This window comes from Pleurodeles waltl, chromosome 7, assembly GCF_031143425.1.
Source record: "Pleurodeles waltl isolate 20211129_DDA chromosome 7, aPleWal1.hap1.20221129, whole genome shotgun sequence".
Lineage (NCBI taxonomy): Eukaryota > Metazoa > Chordata > Amphibia > Caudata > Salamandridae > Pleurodeles > Pleurodeles waltl.
In genome coordinates, this window is record NC_090446.1 from 805061646 (window position 1) to 805082055 (window position 20410).

Here is a 20410-nt window from a genome sequence, read left to right on the forward strand (position 1 = left end):
TATGCAGATAATACACAACATCATCCGAATGATTGGGCCATTTAGCCATCCTATTGAGAAGTTTAAAGACTTTGGGGGTGATTCTGAGACTGACGGGCGGCGGAGGCCGCCCGCCAGTCTTCCCCCGACAAAATACCGCTCCGCGGTCGCAAGACCGCTGAGGGTATGTTGAGATTTGCCCTGGGCTGGCGGGCGGCCGCCAAAAGGCCGCCCGCCAGCCCAGGGCAAATCTACCTTCCCACGAGGACGCCGGCTCCGAATGGAGCCGGCGTAGTGGGAAGGTGCGACGGGTGCAGTTGCACCCGTCGCGTATTTCAGAGTCTGCTTTGCAGACACTGAAATACTTTGCGGGGCCCTCTTATGGGGGCCCCTGCAGTGCCCATGCCATTGGCATGGGCACTGCAGGGGCCCCCAGGGGCCCCGCGGCACCCCCTACCGCCATCCTGTTCCTGGCGGGAGACCCGTCAGGAACAGGATGGCGGTAGGGGGTGTCAGAATCCCCATGGCGGCGGAGCGCGCTCCGCCGCCATGGAGGATTCCCCCGAGCAGCGGAAAGTCGGCGGGAGACCGCCGACTTTCCGGTTCTGACCGCGGCTGAACCGCCGCGGTCAGAATGCTCGACGGAGCACCGCCAGCCTGTTGGCGGTGCTCCCGTGGTCGGTGACCCTGGCGGTCACCGACCGCCAGGGTCAGAATGACCCCTTGTGTCTCTGGCGTAGCTTTGAAAGGGAACAACAATGCCTTAAAATTAAACACAGACAAGAAGGAAGTTATTGTCATGGGCAGTTCAAAAGAAGTTTGATCCGGCAGCTGGCAACCTGCAATGGTATCACCAACCAATGCTCCTGATTCGCATGATAAGAGCTATGTCTCTTGCTGGATAGCTGCCTCATACTCAATTTGCAAGTCTCCAGGACACAATTATATTGACTCTGGATTATTGTAATGGGCTGTTCTTTGGTCGGCTAAGCGCAAGATTCAGAAACTGTAGCTGAATCATAATACGACTGTGTGCATTGTTTTTGATATGTACAGAAGAGCATTTGTTTCCCCGCATAAATGTTGACTACATTATCACTCTGTTCAGTGTTGTTTAAAGCCCTTTGCCTCATCCCTTGGATGTTTCTTCTTGTGGGACCTAGATTCATCCAACCTAATTTTTCTAAATATCAGCCTAACATAAAGCAACCTTATCCTTAACAACCAGACTAATTATTTCACCCTAAGCTTAAGCGAGTTGGAGGACAATAATTTAGATCCCTGCAGTCATGCTTTGGAACGCACTCGCTCCGCATCCGGGACAAAGCCCTAAGCCCCTCATTTTCGGGAAGTCACTTGAAGCACTCATTTTAATATGTACAGGCGTATCAGCCTTTTGGCCATTGAACACCCTTGCCGGTAGCAGTTTGAACTCTATGAATGCTATTGATATCATCAGCAGTGATCGAAAATCAAAAAGCACTTAAAGCAAGACAATCCCTTAGATGGGATTTCTCAGATCTGTTTTAGTTATTGTGTCTCCTTCCTTAATTGGCGTTCATGGTTTACAACATAGATTGCGTTAATTTACTTACTAAAATCGCCAATCTGGGTTGGGAAAATGTAGCACGTCTACTCCTTCGAAGATTGTCAGGACGATCGCAGAAAAGCAGCTTCGAGCTGAACAGTTAGGCTTTGCTTGAAGCCTGGCATTAGGGAAAATTGCTGTTCAAAGAAGCTGTGTGATAAATGTTTCTCTGCAACTGGATTAATGTCGCGAAGTCAAAAGCAGCAGTCTATGGAATCCTTTACTCGGCCGAAGCAGTCACAATAAGAAATTAAAGCCAAGTTCCATTACTCAGTATTTGTCACTAAATGCGACACCGAAAAAGAGTATGCAGTCATTTTTTTCCAAAAGGTCGGATTGTGTCTCGGAATGTCTGCAGGAACATCAGTGTTAAATGGCGATCTGAAGGTTCTCATCCAACCGTTAGTTACAAACGTAAATAAGTGAATTATCTCTTTAATAATAATGGACCTGCCTGTTGATAACAATCAAAGTGATCATTTAGCAGCTCAATGATCACAAATGTTCACGTTTTCCTAATCAGATTTACTTATGTCACTGGTCAAAATAATTTATTGTTATCCTGATACATTAATTTAACTTTTTTCTAGAAAAATACTATATCACAGGAGATCTGCATTTATCATAACAAAAAAAGTTACTAAATAGGTCCATGCAAGTCATACCTAAAAACATTGTCAATGGTACTACAATGCTCATGAGGCTAAGAAAAAAACTTACATGAATTACTTTTCCTTCATTATCGCATACACACATGACGACTTCCACGTTTCGTTGTGTTGTTTTGTCGAAATCACCTTGTAATATTGTGATGTATATATCGTTCCTTATGTCACCTGTGAGATAACACACATAAATTAAGAACTAGTTCAAACTTGTGGGGGAAACTGAGGTAGTGGCAACAAGGGAACCAAGAAAAGGTAGTGGCAACAAGGGAACCAAGAAAAGGGATCATTTTCAAACTACTGTATGTTAGGATAATTTGTCAATTCTGTAGCACACTACATAAAAGCAGATTATGAGTTTTAATCTGTACATCTACTCTTTTGATTTCTTTAGTGTTTGTGATATAATGCTACCAGAAGATTATTTTACTGGCAGAATGATGATGATAATGATGCAAGGATGGTGGTGGAAATGAAATGTACTCCATGCTGTCATGCGTAGTCTCCAAACTTTTCAGGAATAAGAGCTACATATATTCAATGAAAACCACCCGAGCTACTAACATTATGGGCCTCAAAGACGCCCACTCCGGTTTTCTGCCCACTGGCCCTATTACGAGTTTCCACTTGGGCCAGCAGTCCGACTGTGATGCTTTCGCCACAGTCGTAATGTGGAGGTCGGACCACCACTTAGGCGGCAGTCTGACCACCACACTCGTAATGAGGGCTTATATGTCTTGTAATAGTGAACACATCAGACAAAATTACATATGTGACCACCCCATGCAGGATTACTAGCAGTGATCACCTCGGTGAAACAGGCAGGTGCTGCCAGCAGTAAAAACTGTTTTGACATTTTTGAATGTCCCCCGTATCAGTAACACGACAGACACAATGTTTTACCCTCTGGCACCTAGGTACTGATCTGGGTATTAGGTCTGCAGAATGCCACATGGTTTATCAGAAAAATGTCAGCCTTAATTAGACTTTAGGAAATTCTGTCATTTTTTTTACAAGCATCAGCCTATGAGTTTGGAAAATAATTACATTGTTGTCTATAAACTATCAATATATGTGTATGTTAATTCAGTCAAGCTACTCCTAATTTAGTGGGTTGGGCTGCACACAGGAGAGCTACTTACAGGTAGCTGAAGGTCAACCAGTAGCTCGCAAAACCAGTAGCTCAAGAGCTACAAGTTGGAGAAGGCTGCTGTAAAGCATTTGGACCTAGTTTTATCATTTCACATGATAGTAGCTAGAGAGGTTTTTGAACGGGCTCAATTAATGACTTCATGAGGATAACAAAATAGCTCTCTTGAAAAGTGCGATCCCGCCTTCGCTAAATCGAATAACCTGGATTTGATTAGCCTTTCCTTTCAAGCATGAATTAGGAAAGTACAATATCAATGCAAGTCAACTGTTATATAATTTGTATTTTTGTTTGGACTAGTTGGTTCGGTGCAGTTAGCATGACAACCTAACTTGCTATTAAACGGGTAAAAGTATTTTAAAAACAGAAAAGTAATTACTTGACAATTCTGTTTGTTTGTAGGGCACTGAATTGCATCGTTAGACTAATGGTGGACCAATGCCACAGAATGTTCCTTAAGAATTTTAGAGATTTCTACTCAGTGCAGACATTAAGCCACTTATGAAACCCTGATTGGAGAAAAATAGTTACTGGAGGTGACAACAGTGGCAGCTGCAACTGAACAGGGGTGGCAGAGTGGGACGGAACTGGGGGGGCAAGGTGTAATAAAAAATAATAATAAAAAACACTTACCTCCTTGGGAAGATGTGTTTTTCTCCCCTCCATCCTTGTCCTCTTCCCGGCAGGACACAGACTCCCAGCCAATCACAACGCTGTAGTCACCAGCATGACAGCAGTGTTGTGATTGGTCTAAGCGGCCTGCTTCACCGCTGAGATTTGGAGTGGGAGCCTGTGCATGTTCTCCATTCGGCTGTGCAATACAGCCGGTAGAGAACATGTAAAGTGCGCATGTCTGTTTGGCCAACCCAACACCACCGGTCAAACAGACATGTGCACTTTATAGTGCACATACCCCTCCTCCAGCTCTTCTCCGACCCCTCCATCCTATCCCCAACCCCTTGCTCCCAGAAAAATTAAAATGATAATTACACAATGTTATTAACATTTTATTTTTCCTTTAAAATGGTAATAACATAGCGTTATTATCATTTTATTTTTCCTTCTACAAAAAACCAGTGGAGCAGTGCTTCTCCGCACCTGGGTGACAACAAAGGAAACACATACCAGAAGTCACTGAAGGAAAGGCAGACTAACGAGATACAACACAATGTACACATAAAAAAGAACAGACTCATAATAAAAGATGACTTCACACTTTTCATCAATTTGAATGCTTAAAATTAGAAATATGACACGAAACTGAAAGTAGCAAGTTCCACAACGTGCTCCAGAGCAAACGCGGCCTAAATAAACTACTGCCATGTCTAATGTCAATGCTGCAGCAGGTGAAGGTGTTGAGCAGCAAAAGCTACAACCACTGGTGGTAACAACACAGCAGTTAATAACATATTACTAAATAGTGAAGTGAATCATAAAGGGCTGCTTCTCCACTGACCTGTGCTGAAATGCCTCACAAGATGGAAGAAGCAGTTTGTATAGAAATCTAGTCCCCACCCCGTATGTGATACACATGAATTGTAAACACACTGTAGCCACTTTGCTTCTTCCCTGTTGCCCACGTAGAGTATATTTGTACAAGAGACCTATTTTGCAAATACCACACCCTTCAATCACACTCTGTGGTTTCACCCCTTTCACCTGTGTTAAGGATATTCAGAGTTGGGTTCAGTTCACCATCACTTGGAAACATAAAGCTCATTTGTGCACAGTACAAAATATACAGGCACTGTATTTGTCATGCACACTTTAAGATTTCCGTTTTTCTTCTTCGTATTAACAGACAGAGTATTGAATTATGTTGCCTCTCTTACGCTGCAGTCTTAAATAATTTCTTGTACTTGTTTCACAAGAACACACTGTGTGTCAACCTTTTACATTTGCTCATACTTCAATAGATCTAAAGATGTCATAGGCAATGCAATATGTGATCTCAACAGTGATGTCATCAATGCCATTTGAGATGCTATCAGTGATACCATTACATATAGAAGATACATAACAGGGAACCGAGTAATATAGTCCAATATTGCCTCGGAGAGGTTATGGTGATATCATAATCCACAAGGCCAAAGTTTGTTCATTTTGTGACAGAGTGCTTCAAGAAGGGAAATGTTAATTGAAAATTGGAAATAAAATATTTAACTATACTTTTATCTTCCAGAAACATATTTCATAATAATGTAAATAGGAGTGTAGAGTTTCAGTGAACTCACTATTTGTGCTATCAAAAAGACATTAGTTCTGCCAGCTATGGCAATTTTCTAAGGCAATTCATGAGCCATAAAATGTATCCTAAAATGAATCATTTTAAGAAGGTTACAATCATTCTAAAATGTCAAACCATCAACCATCAAATATGATTATCATTGTGACCTCAAATTGCTGATGGCTTGGAAACCACATTACCTGGCGACAGGGGCATTTTTATTTAAACAAAAAACTCAGTGCCAAAGACAAGACTAAGAGAAAGGGGGACTGTTCAGGAAGTGGAAGAATTATGTTCTTCGTGATTAATGCATGCTGCATATGTGCAAACTCTGTGCATATTGGCTTTTGGGACACAAGTAGAGGTCTCTGTGCTTTGGTATAACTGCATATGGCTAACTGATGTGCTAAGGGTACCCAGAAAACCGTTGGCTGGGAGCAGAACATGTCAAAGGCCACTCCCGTCAGTAATCTCTAAGCATGGATATATGCTTTATATAGCAATTCAGGGACTTTATGAAGAGAGTAATTGCATGGCTGAAGGTCAAGTGCTGCACCTAATACCTTCTAAGGAAATGAACAGAGTGTTTGGTGGTCAAAGCCCGTATCCAACATCCAAAGGCTATTGTGCACTGGATGTGCGTATGGCTGAAGGCACTGAGTATTGGGTTCAGAGGCCCAATTACTGGGTACACACAATAGACATAGCCCATGACCTTCGTCATATGCTCAATGCTCACAGACTAAGGTCATATGTGATAAGTTTGCTTGCTTGTTTGTATGAGAAGTGGGTATGTAAATGTCCCACCCTTCAACAGTGTCTGCTGCTGACACTGTACAATGGATTTTGGGTAACAAGGACAGGGCTCAATGAGCAGAAAAAGCCCACACACAGATCTCACCACACTTGAATGAGCTCCACTGACTCTGCATATACAAACAAGCAAAATTAAAATGCACCACAACCACAATCAAGGCACTTTTTTAACACTGGCCCATCATTTCTCAACAATTGCATCCGCTTCCACAAACTTTCCAGACACCTCCGCTTGTCTGGACTCCTATTTGCACACATTCCACGCATACAGAAAACCAGATCCAGTGGTTGAGCCTTCTCTTACATCGTTCCTAAAGCGTGGAACATCCTGCCACTACATATAAAAGCCTCACCTTCATTTTTTTTAATTTGGCAAGAAGCTGAAGGTCTGGCTTTTTGACTAAATCCATTAGGCCCTACCTTTGGCTAGACTCACACCTGCTCAGGTCCAGGATACCCTCCCAGGTGATAGCATAACATATTATATTACAAAATAACAAAATACAACATAATATAACATAACATAAAAAGTAACATAACCAATGTCTATTATAGGTTCAGGGGCGTGGTGTCTTGGCATTCTAAAGCCTGAATGGCGATCATTTAAGCTTCTATTTCTCCTCAAATATATTAATACTTGATGTGCCAACTCATTCTCCATGACTTTACTCGTGCACGAAAGCTTAAAATGGGGTAACAGTTTTGTAGATTACTTGAATCAGCTCCGGCTTTAAAAATGTAGTAATGACAGCATAATTCAGGAATTAGGGTTTTACGTTATAATGGAGAAACACATTGATCATTGGTGCCAGAGGTTCCATGTGGGCTTGGGTGGTGGATTCACACCACATTTTGGTTGGGTGGTTGAAAGCACCGGCTTCCTGACTGCTTTCAGGACATATACAACCCTCAATGTAGAGAACTTAAAGAATATTGAACAATTTTGTGATCTACTAGTTGGGATCAGGATTCCTGAAAAAACATTCGAATTTAGTTCAGATGCTATTTAAAGTTTTCTCATTCTGATCAGTAATAAATGACAGCAGCTCATAAAATTTTGGAAAGTGCCAGGATAGTTTTTCATTGCTTCGAGTGCAGTCACATAATAGAGGATTTACAGGAGTTTGTTATTAGTTTTGTAATTTGAATAATTCGAGATGTATTACCTGATCTGACGTGTTTGGCTCTGGGATAAATTGTAGTAGGCTCCAAAGTGGATTTTGCGGCGCTTTTGTTCGTTCTGCTCTACTACTGCTAACGCTGACACCTCGGTGTCCCCTTGTATGCTTGGTTAATGCTGAACCATTTTGTTGGCAGCTTTTTACAAACTATGGTTTTCTGGACAGAGCTAGAGCTACTGCATCTAGGGTTATGAACTGTTTTCAGATGTAGGGTTTCAAGGGAGAGATCTGGGCTCTATGTCAGAGGGAAAAATGATCAAAGGGTCCCAAATGTCTCAAACCACCTGGGTGATGCCCTCATATCTCCAGCTACACCATGAGAGAGGCCGCAGTGCTTGGTTTAATGGTTATGATTGGAGATGGGGGCTCAACACATAGGTTCATTGCAATTGGAGAGTGTTACAATCAGGATTATCGTTGCAAATCCTAGGCATTTGTTTTGTGGAATCGTCACTCATAGGTTCAAGTCCCCATTAATAGGATCTTCCACTACACTGGCTTGTTTTATTACTATCAAGTCAGTGATTCTGTTGACAATAATGACACCGAGGATTGTCAGTGGAGTAATGCATCCACACCAGGGCACAGTGGTTTACAATTTGGTAAGAGCTTTGAACCCTGGTGGATTCACTCAGGCTTTTGCTTTTCCGAGGATGATAAAATTAATATTTTTGAGTTTAGTAGCAATAATCATGTGTTATTAGTACCAAGATACCACGTTTGTGGTGAATCTACACTTTGCAAATAGACTCAAATAAGGCTGCTCAGAGGACAATGAAGTATAGGTTTTGAGTTGTGGAGTAGGAGGAAATTCCATTACTTTGCCCCTTAAAACGATTATGATGCATGAGTATGTTTTCCAGTGAACTATTTTGCGGAGGTAGCTTTTACAGCAAGGACTGGAAAGTGTTGCAAGTTTATTAGAACTTAAGTAACTGAGTGCATTGTTCAGGGGTTGAGTGCTCTGATGTGTTTCATTCATTATTATTATTTCACCATAACAACGTGATGAGTGTATAAAACATCCCTTTACTTCATTGAGAAAAATGTGTATCTTTTCATGGCTTTCTGTCACTGTACCCCAAACTGGATATGGAAAACAACTCCAAAGTATGCATGCTCTTCCTGCCTGTTGTATCACGTGTTCCCTTTAGCCCGGTGCTTCTTTGCTCAGGAATGGAATGGGATTATGATTGAGTTTTCGATTATGTCAAAGATCAGTTACACTGGCAGTATGTCAGCCTGAACATGGAAAGAATGTGCACCCTCCTGTGCACCTAAATTCATACATTTTGTCTTGTAAAAGAAAGAAGCACCACCTCGAGGGGCCCTGTATTCTTAGTCTGTGTGGTATATGGCCACTGATGTTCTATTGTAGAGGGCTTTTCCACGAGTTCAGTATTTCACCCACACAGGTTTCCTTTACATCAGGCAGACTCAAACAACTTTCTGATAAAATGCCTGCAAGTCCCTGGCAAGAAGGGCAGGCAGCATGAAAAAGAAGATAACTCACAGTTGTTAAGAGGAGGGGTGCAGTTTTCACCTGCTAAGCGGTGGCAAGAAGTGACAGATGCCGTGTCTGTGTAGAAATATGAAGGCGCTCAATGTGCCACAAATGCCGTCAACATCTTCAACATTATTCTGAAGTATTACCAAGGGTTTTAAATGCTTGGAGGGCATCCTGGCTAACTACCTACTATCTACCTGCAGTAGCATATGTACTCTGGATTTGAGCATACTTCCTGCTTTCATGTAAAAAGAGGGTGTTTACTGTTTTAGGACATTTCTTCGTGGACCACAGTGAACCTTTGATTTAAAGTGAAGGTTTATATTTGCTTCAAATAAGTGTTTAATGCTTCGGTTTTGCTTGGACGTCCGCAATGATGTAGTTTCTTCAAAAGGCCTAGTTTGTATACACTCTAACGGCATATGGGAGTCCACTAGACTAAGGGGGTGTTAAATGCTAGAATTAATTGTTTCATGCATCAACCTGTTTCCTTGGCAACGTACCTTTGCAGTAGCATGCGTGATGTTCATGGGGCGTATTCTTCTTCAGCTAGGTTTTGGCGGTGATACGGACGAGCTCAAGCGGCCATATTGAAAAGTTAGAGTTCCCAACACCCTAATGATGTTTAACTGTTTTTTCGTGTTCTTCTGTTACCGGGAATTAATGCAGTAAGCATTTTCTGCAACTCTACGATGTGCATGACTAATGAACAGTGCTCTTTCGAATAAAAGAACTCACAATATTACTGTGGTTTTATGAGATTCTCTCACGCCCTGTTACATTGCAATAATTTAACATAGGGCTTTCTCAGGTAAAGGGTCATCAGAATAGCTAAGGAACAAGGCCAGAACCTATATGTGTTTCCCCTGTGTAAAAAAGTAACATTCGTCATCTGATCAGTCGTCTTTTGAGTCTGTTCAATCCATTGTCACTTAAGTATAGAGGGGTTTGATGAATGTGGTTGGAAATTCATATGTAGATGAAAGCCACTGTTCACTTTTGCACCCATTCGATAGAATTGTAACTGGAATTTTATGTATATAGAACTTACTACCCACGACAAGGTATTAAAGCGATTTATGTCTTCTGGCTTGCTACTCCGGAACCTAGCCCTTGTACATGCTGCATACAAATATCATGGTTTCCAAAAACATGCTGCCATCAGTATTCCATCTTAGATTTTTTTAACTCGAAAATGTCCTGCCTGTGACTGTTTTCAGGTAGTAGGCCACTTGCTCTCCATCTACCATCAACATTGTTTAATATTGAGGCGGCAACCTCTATAGACCCAGCCCTACATTTCATACTCTACACATCAATTGGTATACATTTCAATTTGTTTGACTGTTTTAAATCAGAAACATGGCACTATCTAACATTTCAACACTGTATAAAATGGAGGTATAACAAAAACATGAGAGTACAAAATTGGCATATGCTCGTTAGTAGGCATGAGCAAAAAGCTCTTCTTCCCACATTTACAAAGCAGACGCAAACCTGCGCGCAATTTCGTGTTTCTGCAACTGCTTGCCATAGTTTGGAAAAACAGAGGAAGGCAAGCACATACCCTGCAAAACAACAGTTCCTCGCTCTGGGCATTGAGGAATGCAAGGGACGAGGAACTTTGCTATTCTGTAATGTCTGGCGCCCGTCATTCTAATGAATTTAACTGTAATTACAATGGGATTAATTACAGTGGCAGTGCCCGGACAGTACCCTTCAAATAAACTTTCTCTGCTGGAGAGCTTGAGTGTGCTGCCTGCCTGGCAGGTGCTGTAAGGAGGACCCTGCAGGAAGGCACTGCACAGACTTCTCTGCTGGGGATGGTGTTTTCAAGCGCTCTGTCCTTAAGGTAAATGCATTGGCCGGCCCCTCACAGCGCTTTAAAAAGCAACTGTGTTTTTTCGTGGCTTTTTTTCCTCCACCCACAGAGCAGTGAATCATGTCCATGAATGAAACTGGCACGTATTACTTTCTGTAGGGTAATTTCGCCCACCTGTAATCAGTTACAATACACAAACATATAATCACAGCATTCAACGTTAAAAAAAAAAACACACGCCAATCTCTCTCACGTTAATCGATACAGTGTGATTTACTTCTTACCTGGCATTATAATCTCAGGGAATCCGAGCTTTCTTGCTACAACCGTCGTCCTGTCTACAAGATGTGGGTAGTTTTTTCGGATTAGCACTGTGTCTCCGACAAGCATTTTCATTGTAACCCAAAGACCTGAAACATTAGTTTAAGGAAATATGTTTAAATTTACTAGGATGTTCACTACATTAATATTAGTCCTTAAACTATTTTCGCATTATCGTCTCTCTAGGTACTTGTCAACGGGTGGTGGGACCAGAAACGGCTTCAAAGGTTGTTTAGGCAGAGCTTTTTTTGCAGTGGTTACACGCACAGAAGGGGTGCGTCTTACAGCCAGTCCTACTTCAATATGTGTAGGCCTGTCCTCCAGGATTTCGTTATTCAACCATTTTTTCAATAAGCGAAAATGTTTTTCTTTCTTTGCATGTGATTGTGTATTTGGTTGTGTGGGGAGATTAGAGGGTAAATGCAGGAACATATCAAAGGTTGGATAAAATAGTGAGAGCATGAAACAAAGAATGGAGTGACTTAGTGCATGGATGGATGCTGGATAAAGGGGTGAGTACATGCTTGGACGACAGGGTGAGTGGATGTGATAACGCGTCCCATTTTAGATAATTCAATTAGTCTGGGACTCGTTTTAGGGCAATGAATCTTTTGACCCTGATTGAAGACACCTCAGGACGAGACAATTAATCAACAGAGCAATCAATAGATCGATAACATCCTCAATATTCACTATAACAAATCGATTCAATTTGGATAATGGCATCAGTAAGAATCAAAACACACCAAGATCTCTCAGTCATGAAAAACAGCACAATAATTTTGTAAGATTTATGATATTTATTCCCTATTGATTACACTCTATTAGCAAGTTTATTAGTCTCAATACCAGAAAACACATCAACACTGTTATAATATGGAAACTCAAATAAGATTTAATCAAAGCAAAAATCATAAACATTAGAACAAAGCACGACGTCAACATGGGTTAATCTTAGGAAAGGCTCAATAGCGCATTATTCAACAAAGCATAGATTCAGTCATTTGTCTATTTGCATCCATTTAGTGAATTCCTTAACTAACCTCGAATTAGCATTAGCATGTTGGGCTTCATGCATAACAATTTAGCAACACAAATTTAGAAAACATCTAACTATGGTCTCTATCAAAGGGAAGCAGTTGGAACCTAGAAAGGAAAGGCAAACAGACAATTACAATCTCATTGTCGTACAGTTACCCTCCGTAATGGGTCAGCATACAGAGTCAGTCTTCGTCCTCAGGACATCAGTTGATTCACCATCGACCAGGAAACACAACAAAATTCATCAAGACGGGCAATAAGGGACACTTCCCTCATAAGGAGGAAAGTATGAATCGGGCAAGGCAGAATAAGGATTGTTCGAAGAGATAAACCGCAAAGTCTTTAAGACAGAGTGACAAAGTGTCTAGGTAATAGCAAAGGCACGTAATGGCTATGGCAAAAGAATGGCATATAATGGCTGTTTTCTCCTGGTGTCAAAATATTATATTAAACTTGTTATCCAGTCCCCTAATTTCCAATTGGGCAAGTTTTGGTGCACCATTATCTCCATCCAATGGTTTACTTGCCGCCTCATTAAGATTTTCACCTCATAACAGTTCTCACGTAGTTTATCGGCTTCTGTAATTGACGTCTCCAATGGGCAGAATGTCAGGTACAATTTCATGTTCTCGCGTTCCTCTCACAGACCCAGTCAGTAGTTCCATTGTCTATACCAGTTCAGGCGACCTTGTACCTGTTGCAAGTTTACCCTGTTGCATTCGGCAAGAATGTCTCCTAGAGCAAGTCGAGTCTCATGAGAAAGACTTTACTACGGTTACACACATCTTCTAGCTTCTGGAAAAGTACGACTACATGTCCTTCAGCAAGTCAGCACATTGCACGTTAGAAAAACACATTTAATATGAAACTGGCAGCTAGGCCCCGACTAATGCTAACCAAGGCCTAGTGATTAATTAGCAAAACCTTAACATATAACTCTTAATACTAATACAAAATCATACATTAGTACATTAATATTTCATTATTAGTCAGTTTCAATTATCATCGTATACGTTGGTGGCCACTCCCTGTGGGCACATTTCAAACATGCGTTTAATAAAACACAGCAATACAATTTCTATGCGGCATCATTATGCATTAATTCCCAAACATTTCATGTTAATTTTGATTATAAAACTGCACTACAACAGATGCCTGGATAATAATCTGCTGAGTGAGCTGATGTGTTAGTTTAGCGATGACAAATCAAGGGAAAATCCTTTAACCCACACTTATCCATTCATTTTTCTATCTGCTTATACAACCAATAATTCAGACAAACCGCTATTAATTCACACATTCATCCATCTGTTCATTATTCTATCCTTGTATGCCCCAGAGCTATATCCCAAACCTTCCATTAATTCACCCACACCCATGTATTCTTCATATACATTAATGCAATACCAATCCATGACAGTGATGCAAATAGTGTGATAGTATGCCTAAATGTGTGTTGGTTGATGTGTGCCTCTGTGCTTGTAGTTTCATGTTTTAGGCCGAGAGGTTTCATTGTGTGCATAGTCATCTGTATGTCTGTTAACCTGTGTGTGTTAGTGACCCTATGTATGTCGGTCTGTGTGTCCCTAAATGCTTCTCAGTTTTGTTGTACCTCTGAATGTGAATAAGTAAATCTGCTGTGTGTATTTGTCGGTGCATGTGCATGGAGGTCTGTGTGTTTGACATTATCTATATGAAAATTTGTTTGAAGGTGTGTATGGGTGCTTGTATATCTTCTTGTTTGTGTGTACTTTTTTCTGCATCAGTCCTGATCTGTAGGTATTTACATGGTCTAGCTTGATAGTGCAGCTGTTGGCAGACAATTATGTGAGTACCACTAGAGACATTCTTTGGCTATACACAAATGTTAGGAGCGAGGAGTATATATTTTCACAAAAATTGTGTTTGCCCTCCACTAGCTATGATCATTTCTTTATTTATCCAACTGGCTGAGCTTGAACTTTCAGGGGCACACATATGACAATGTAATGCGGTGGACATCTTAGATAACTAGATAAGGTATGGTGTTTGATGGGAGGAGGGATGTCTTTAACATACATGGATTTTTAAGTCTGGCTTGACAGTGCAACTGTCACCTGACCTTTTAGCCTGCACCAATATTATTCTACACTGCTTTATTTCACACAAGAATGTGTGCTATTTACTTGTAATGCTTCACATTGCTATAAAATATTTATTCAAAGCCAAACCTATCGGCATTGCCAATGCTTGTTTGATTCCTGCTGTTGACCCACCGCAATGCCCAATTTCCTCCATCCATCCTCACGCTATGATACTGGCTTACTCATGGAATTCATGGAAAGGAGCGAGGTCTGCAAGGACAGGCCCACCTTGCATCCTATAACAATGGATAGCATTTTAATCCTCAATAAGAGTTACTTCCCCCTTTCCTATTAAAAAGTAAACAATTTGCGGATTTAAGGGGCATATCAAAGTGTCATGAAACTCATGGATCTGCATGGCATCTATGTATATGTCTCCTTACCGTACCCCTCAATCAATGAGGATTTATAAAGCACAGCTAATCATCTGAGAGGGTATCTAGGCACTTGCAGGTCCCTGAGGCTTATTAAAACAGCCAGGTCTTGAGGGCCATTCGGAATTCCATAAGTGGGGTGATGGTCCGGAGGTGCATGGGGAGGCTGTTCCAGGTTTTTGCTGTGATGTGAGAAAAGGAGCTTCCTCCACTTCTGCTTCCATAGATGCAGGGAGTGAAAAAGAGGCAGAGCGTACTCTTCCCAATGGTTGGTGGAAGTTCAGGCAGTGGTTAATGTACGTGGGTCCTTGGTTGTGTAAAGCAATGTGTGCATGGGTCAGCAACTTGAATTGGCATTCCTTCTGTATGGGGAGCCAGTGGAGTTGCCTAAGGTGGGGTGTGATGTGGGTTCGTCAGGGAAGGTCGAGGATTAGTCTAGATGAAGCATTCTGTATGGTTTGAAGTCTCTGTTGGAGGTGTGTGGTGATTCCTGCCTAGAGAGCATTGCTGTAGTCCAGTCAGCTGATGATGAGGACCTGTGTCATGGTGCGCCTCGTGTGTAGTGGCAGCCACTTGAAGATCTTATGTAGCATGCGCAAAGTGAGGAAGTAGGTGGAGGAGAAGGCGTTGAGCTTTGATTTCATGGTGAGCTTGTGGTCAGTGATGATTCCAAGGTTTCTGCGGTGGTCAGAGGGAGTGGGTGCAGGTCCTTGGTCTGATGGCCACGAGGAGTCATTCCATGTGTTGCTGCTGTTGCCAAAGTTCTGTACTTCCATACCCCTTCACTAACACGCATGCTCCTATGCTTTTCCCTTGTAACAAAATGACCATCTGCTCCTCATGCACTTAACCTCAAGGGAATGTTGTGTTTGCCTTGTGGTAACTCTCGATAGGGATCAGTAGCTCATCCCAGCTAGGATTTTTATGCTTTAGGACCTGAAGTTATAATATAAACACAAAAACGAATTGAAACCAGGGGAAAGTACAAACCAGATTTGCAGAATCTTATGATATATGACATGTGACAACTTGCAGTAAGCTCTTAAAAGTGTACTAAAATGTAGCAAACTACACAACAAACATCTGCTATTATAATATGAGTTTGATGCTTGTACATTGTGCTACTGTGGTCCCTTGTTCTGTGTCAGTAGGTTTTGTCATTGTAATCTGTGTCCATTGTAGCTGCCAATATGCAATCCCATGTCAGGGACCATCTGTCAAGCAAGTAGCACATTAACCTTTTTGAACAATGTCCAATAACAGAATCTGAGTCACTTGACTATGTACTGAGTGAAGGGCTTCCTGACATGCACCATGACACTGAGGTTCTTTGTAGAGAGATCAAGGTATGAAAATGCTAGCTGCGCAATAATCATAGAAGTTGCACAAGGTAGGGGGATGAGCAAACAATCTACCCATTTCCATGGGCAGGGGAGGTGAATATGGTCCCTCTGAACTTGTTGAAACAGGTAAAAGATCTAAACTTGACAGAGCCAAGTTGAAGTAATTAGAAAGACAAAACGTCCTGGGCTGTCTGTCATCTAAAAGGAACGCCCCTTTCCAGCCCAACATTAGGCTGTCCCTCAGAATCATGTTGCTCCTATCCATTCAGATGGTGCACTTGTTGCATCTGGGATGAGGTGGGAAGAGAAGGCCCCTACCAAGGTCCCAGAAATGGAGTCAATTACTTTATTTTGGCTACCTACTCACATGGAGAGAGGAGACAACCTTCTGGGCTTTGGCATACTGGTTGTGTATTTAGGCTTATTCCCACTTGTTTTCTGTTTGCCAGCAGAGCTGTGAGGAGTAGGTGTGACCTTAATTTTTCACAAAGAAGATGGCAGTGATGCTATCTTTGTAAATAATCGATATTCTGGATCTCATCAGTGGTACAAACAATCCATGTCATAAAGAGTGCCTTTTACTCCAGAACTTGTCAGTGGAGGGATAAATTGGAACTTTTCTCAAAAGGCACTGATGGAGAGCGAACTCCCAAAGAGCTCTAGAGAGTTGGTTATGACAGCAAGTTGATGCAGGAGGTGGTAAGCTCATTGAGATCAAACAACCTCATTCTTTATGGGTAGTTTGCATTTAAAACGGCAAGGCGGAGACTCTTTCTGTATACCTCCCAGGTGGGTCATGCATAAAGGTGTCCTGAAGATGCACTAAGCACAGCCAATGTTAACATCCTAAATTCCTGCAGAAGGAGGAACTGATTTGTCCTTGTCCGAAACAATACAGTAATGGGAGTAGTACCTCTGCTTTTTTTCTGGGTGAGTAAAGACTCTAACGTCTCCTACAAAGAGGAGCTTCTGAACTTCTTGCTGAAAGTCTGGCAATGTTGATTAAGGCAGAAGAAGTCTTTGTGGAAATTGGCTGTGGGAGTTGTAAATCACTGCTGTTGCTCGCTACTGTAAGGAACTCCACATTGATGATTATCTGGGCTAAATGATGCCAGTAGAAACAATGGGGGTTGTTACAATGTTAGCTTTCTCAAAACTGCCATGGTGGCGATCATACTGCCAACAGGCTGGCGGAGAAGATCTGCCAAAATATGATATTGGCAGTATTCCCAACAGAAGACAGCCAAACCACCACCGGCACCACCAGTGCGGTCAGATCACCACAGACGGTGGGAGGCACCTTCAGGCCGGCAGAGACCATGTTTCCGCCAGACAGATTACGAAGTAGCACACCGCCAAGTTTCCGTCTCTGTCGCACCACCACAGAAACTCTGGGGGAAACCAATAGTATAAATGGAGACACCCACCTTCAGGAAGCCACACCTGACTGGATCCGCCATGGAACCTGAACTGAACATCTTCCCGCTGCCCCAGCTCGCCCAGCAACTCCGGAACCAGCAACGACAACAACGGCAGCAATCACAAGTACACAGACTTACCTGTCACTGCAGCGAAATGGCAAGGTCGCTACGCACACACATCATACATATACGGAATGGGTGGCGAGGGCGACACAAATAGATACTCCTACACTGAAATGCACATTCACTTACAGCCACATACACACACAAACAGACCCAGGACACACACTATGGGCCACACAAACTACCAAACCACATACCTAGCCCACTAGTGCACAGGCACTGTCAAATTTAACAATACACAACACCAGCAAACTACACAAATACACAACAACCGCAACACCTCAAACGCACTGTCAAAAGGCCACAATTCACACCTCCACCTGACAATACATATATACAACACAACATTACAACACCATAGTACCAAGACATACAATCACACAGCGATACAACAAGGCATACATCACACCATGCAAACACACCACACAGTGGCTCGGACATACCAATCAACACACATGCACACACACAGTACAACCACACAAGGGAACAGCACAACCCACACCACAACAGCCAACACAATCATTCCACACAAAGCAACCTAAATGTATGTTCCACACACATACATGCCTAACACACCATACCCAGCCATCACTACGGGAGAAATGAAAAGGACACAGCCACACAAGCAGCTCAGACACAAGAGGTAGCACAACCACCACACATGGCACACTCACACACAATATGAACCAGGCAAGACCATAACAGCCATGAGAAATGAAAGGCAGGACAAAGATGATAATGTTGGAACCAGCACCTGGCTGAAGGAGATGTATATAAATAAATATAGATAGATAAAAAAACTTTAAGATACCATAATATACACATGTAAAAGACCTTAGGCCGGTGCCATAGTCCAAAGTGCAACATGCACAGCTGGCATGTCATACTGCCCTAACTTGACTTCTGACTGCTAAATACCTCCACTTGTAGGGACATGAAGGGGACAGGCAGGCACCTCAGGGATTGGGAGGGGGGTTGGTGTTGGGGATTTGGGCCTATTTTTGGAAGGGGGAGTCTTTGTGCTTGGGTTTGGGAGGTGGCAGCTTCAGATGTGGCTTAAGGGAGTGCTAGGAATACTTAGGAGGGGTAGACTTCTTGGGAGGGGCATGGGTACTTGCAGGGGGCATGGGAGAACTTCGAGGTGGTAGGCCTGGACATTTTCAGGAAACTGATCTTTTGGGGGTCACACAGGGTGGGAGAGGAGCAGGGAAAAGGTTCAACTCCAAGAGGAAAAACTTCTTAGACACACGGGGACGGTGATGGCAAAAGGGTTTGGGAGTAGAGGGGGAGGGAGTACTTGTAGGAGGTGTCGTTGTGGATGTTGTGGGTGCAGGTGTCTGTGAGGAATGCTTGTGTGTGCTGGGTGTCTGTTGGGTGGGTGAGTGTGGGCGTTTATGTGTCTTGGGAAGAGAGGGGTGGAGGAGATGGGAGATGTAGTGTTGGATGGGTGACTGTTGGGGGGGTGACTGCAGCTATGGTGGATGTGCTGCATGTGGGAGTGTAGGTGGTTGTGGTGGCTATGGATGTGGTGACTGGGGTGGATGTCTTCGGGTCTGCTATTTTGCTGACTGTGGTTGGGATTGTAGTTGTGGCTAGATCAGTGAAAGTTGGTGTAGTGTCTGTGGGTGTGTCAGGTGTAGTGTCTGTGAAGGTGGGGATGGTGGGGGAGTCACTACAGGTAGTGGCTGTTGGTGTGCCTGCAGGTGGGTTTTGTTTGTGTGCATGCCGATGGTGGGTCTTGTGGTGGTTGTGTTTGACAGCCGTATCCTTGGCTGTTGAGGTAGATCCATGCTTGTCTGTCTGTGTGCTTTGGCTGGGATGGGGAAGAGGGGTGTGGGATTGGCTTGAGGAAGATAGAGGGGGAACAGAAGACAAAGGGTGACTGGCTTCCATCAGTGTGGAGGCCAGAGCCTATAAGGATCTTTGTAGGCCAGCCAGTGCACCGTGAATGCTCTCCAGGAACGCATTGCTCTGTTGTACTTGAGCTACATGTCCTTGGATGGCATTCACAATGGTTGACTGACCGACAGAGATCGACCTCAGGCGGTCAATAGCCTCATCACTGAGGGCAGCAGGGATGGCAGGGGCAGAGGTTCCTCCAGCGAAAGAGATGCCCACCCTTCTGGGTGAGCAGGCACAGACAACTCGGTGAGGAGCTACACGAAGGGTGGTGATAGTAAGGGGGGTGGTAGACAAAGATGGAGCTGATGTGGTCCAAGATGGGTCCGCCACCACCAGGGAGTGTCCTCTGAAGGAGGATTCCGAGGATGATGATGTTCCGGTCTCCCCCGTGGCACTACCTTTGCCCTCCGGCCACTGGGTCCCTCGTTGTTGCTGGTCGCAGCACTCCAGGTCCTTTGGCCAGCAGCTTCACCACTCACCTGTGCCCCGTCTCATTCACCTGCCGATGCTGGTGCAAACAAATAGAGAGAGAGGGAGGGAGAGACAGAGAGGGAGAGAAAAAGTCCTCATATTCCTAACAAACACACATGGAAACATGCAGTAATGCAGGTGAACAGGTCTAGGCTGGCTTTATACATATCCTAACCCATGTCACATCATGTTAATCCTACTCACCCAGATCCAAATTTGAGTTAGCAAGCACGACTGGATGAATCCATCTGCACACCTGTAAAGCCATGTGTATATGCTACTCATGGTCTTGCTGAGGTAGCTATATCATGCATATTCCACATCCTATCTCTCCATACTCCCAACATCAATATGAA

At 43.1% G+C, this 20410-nt stretch overlaps 1 protein-coding gene across 1 annotated transcript in view; it reads right to left on the reverse strand.

Annotated features, from left to right (window-relative positions):
- The window catches only part of DOCK2 (dedicator of cytokinesis 2), a 2133690-nt gene that overhangs the window by 1707744 nt on the left and 405536 nt on the right, over window positions 1–20410 (reverse strand). Inside the window, exons 13-14 of the mRNA XM_069199340.1 lie at window positions 11220–11345; window positions 2288–2403 (exon numbers count right to left, since the gene is read on the reverse strand). Of these exons, the coding sequence (XP_069055441.1) occupies window positions 2288–2403; window positions 11220–11345 (242 nt within the window). The remainder of the gene's footprint in view (window positions 1–2287; window positions 2404–11219; window positions 11346–20410) is intronic.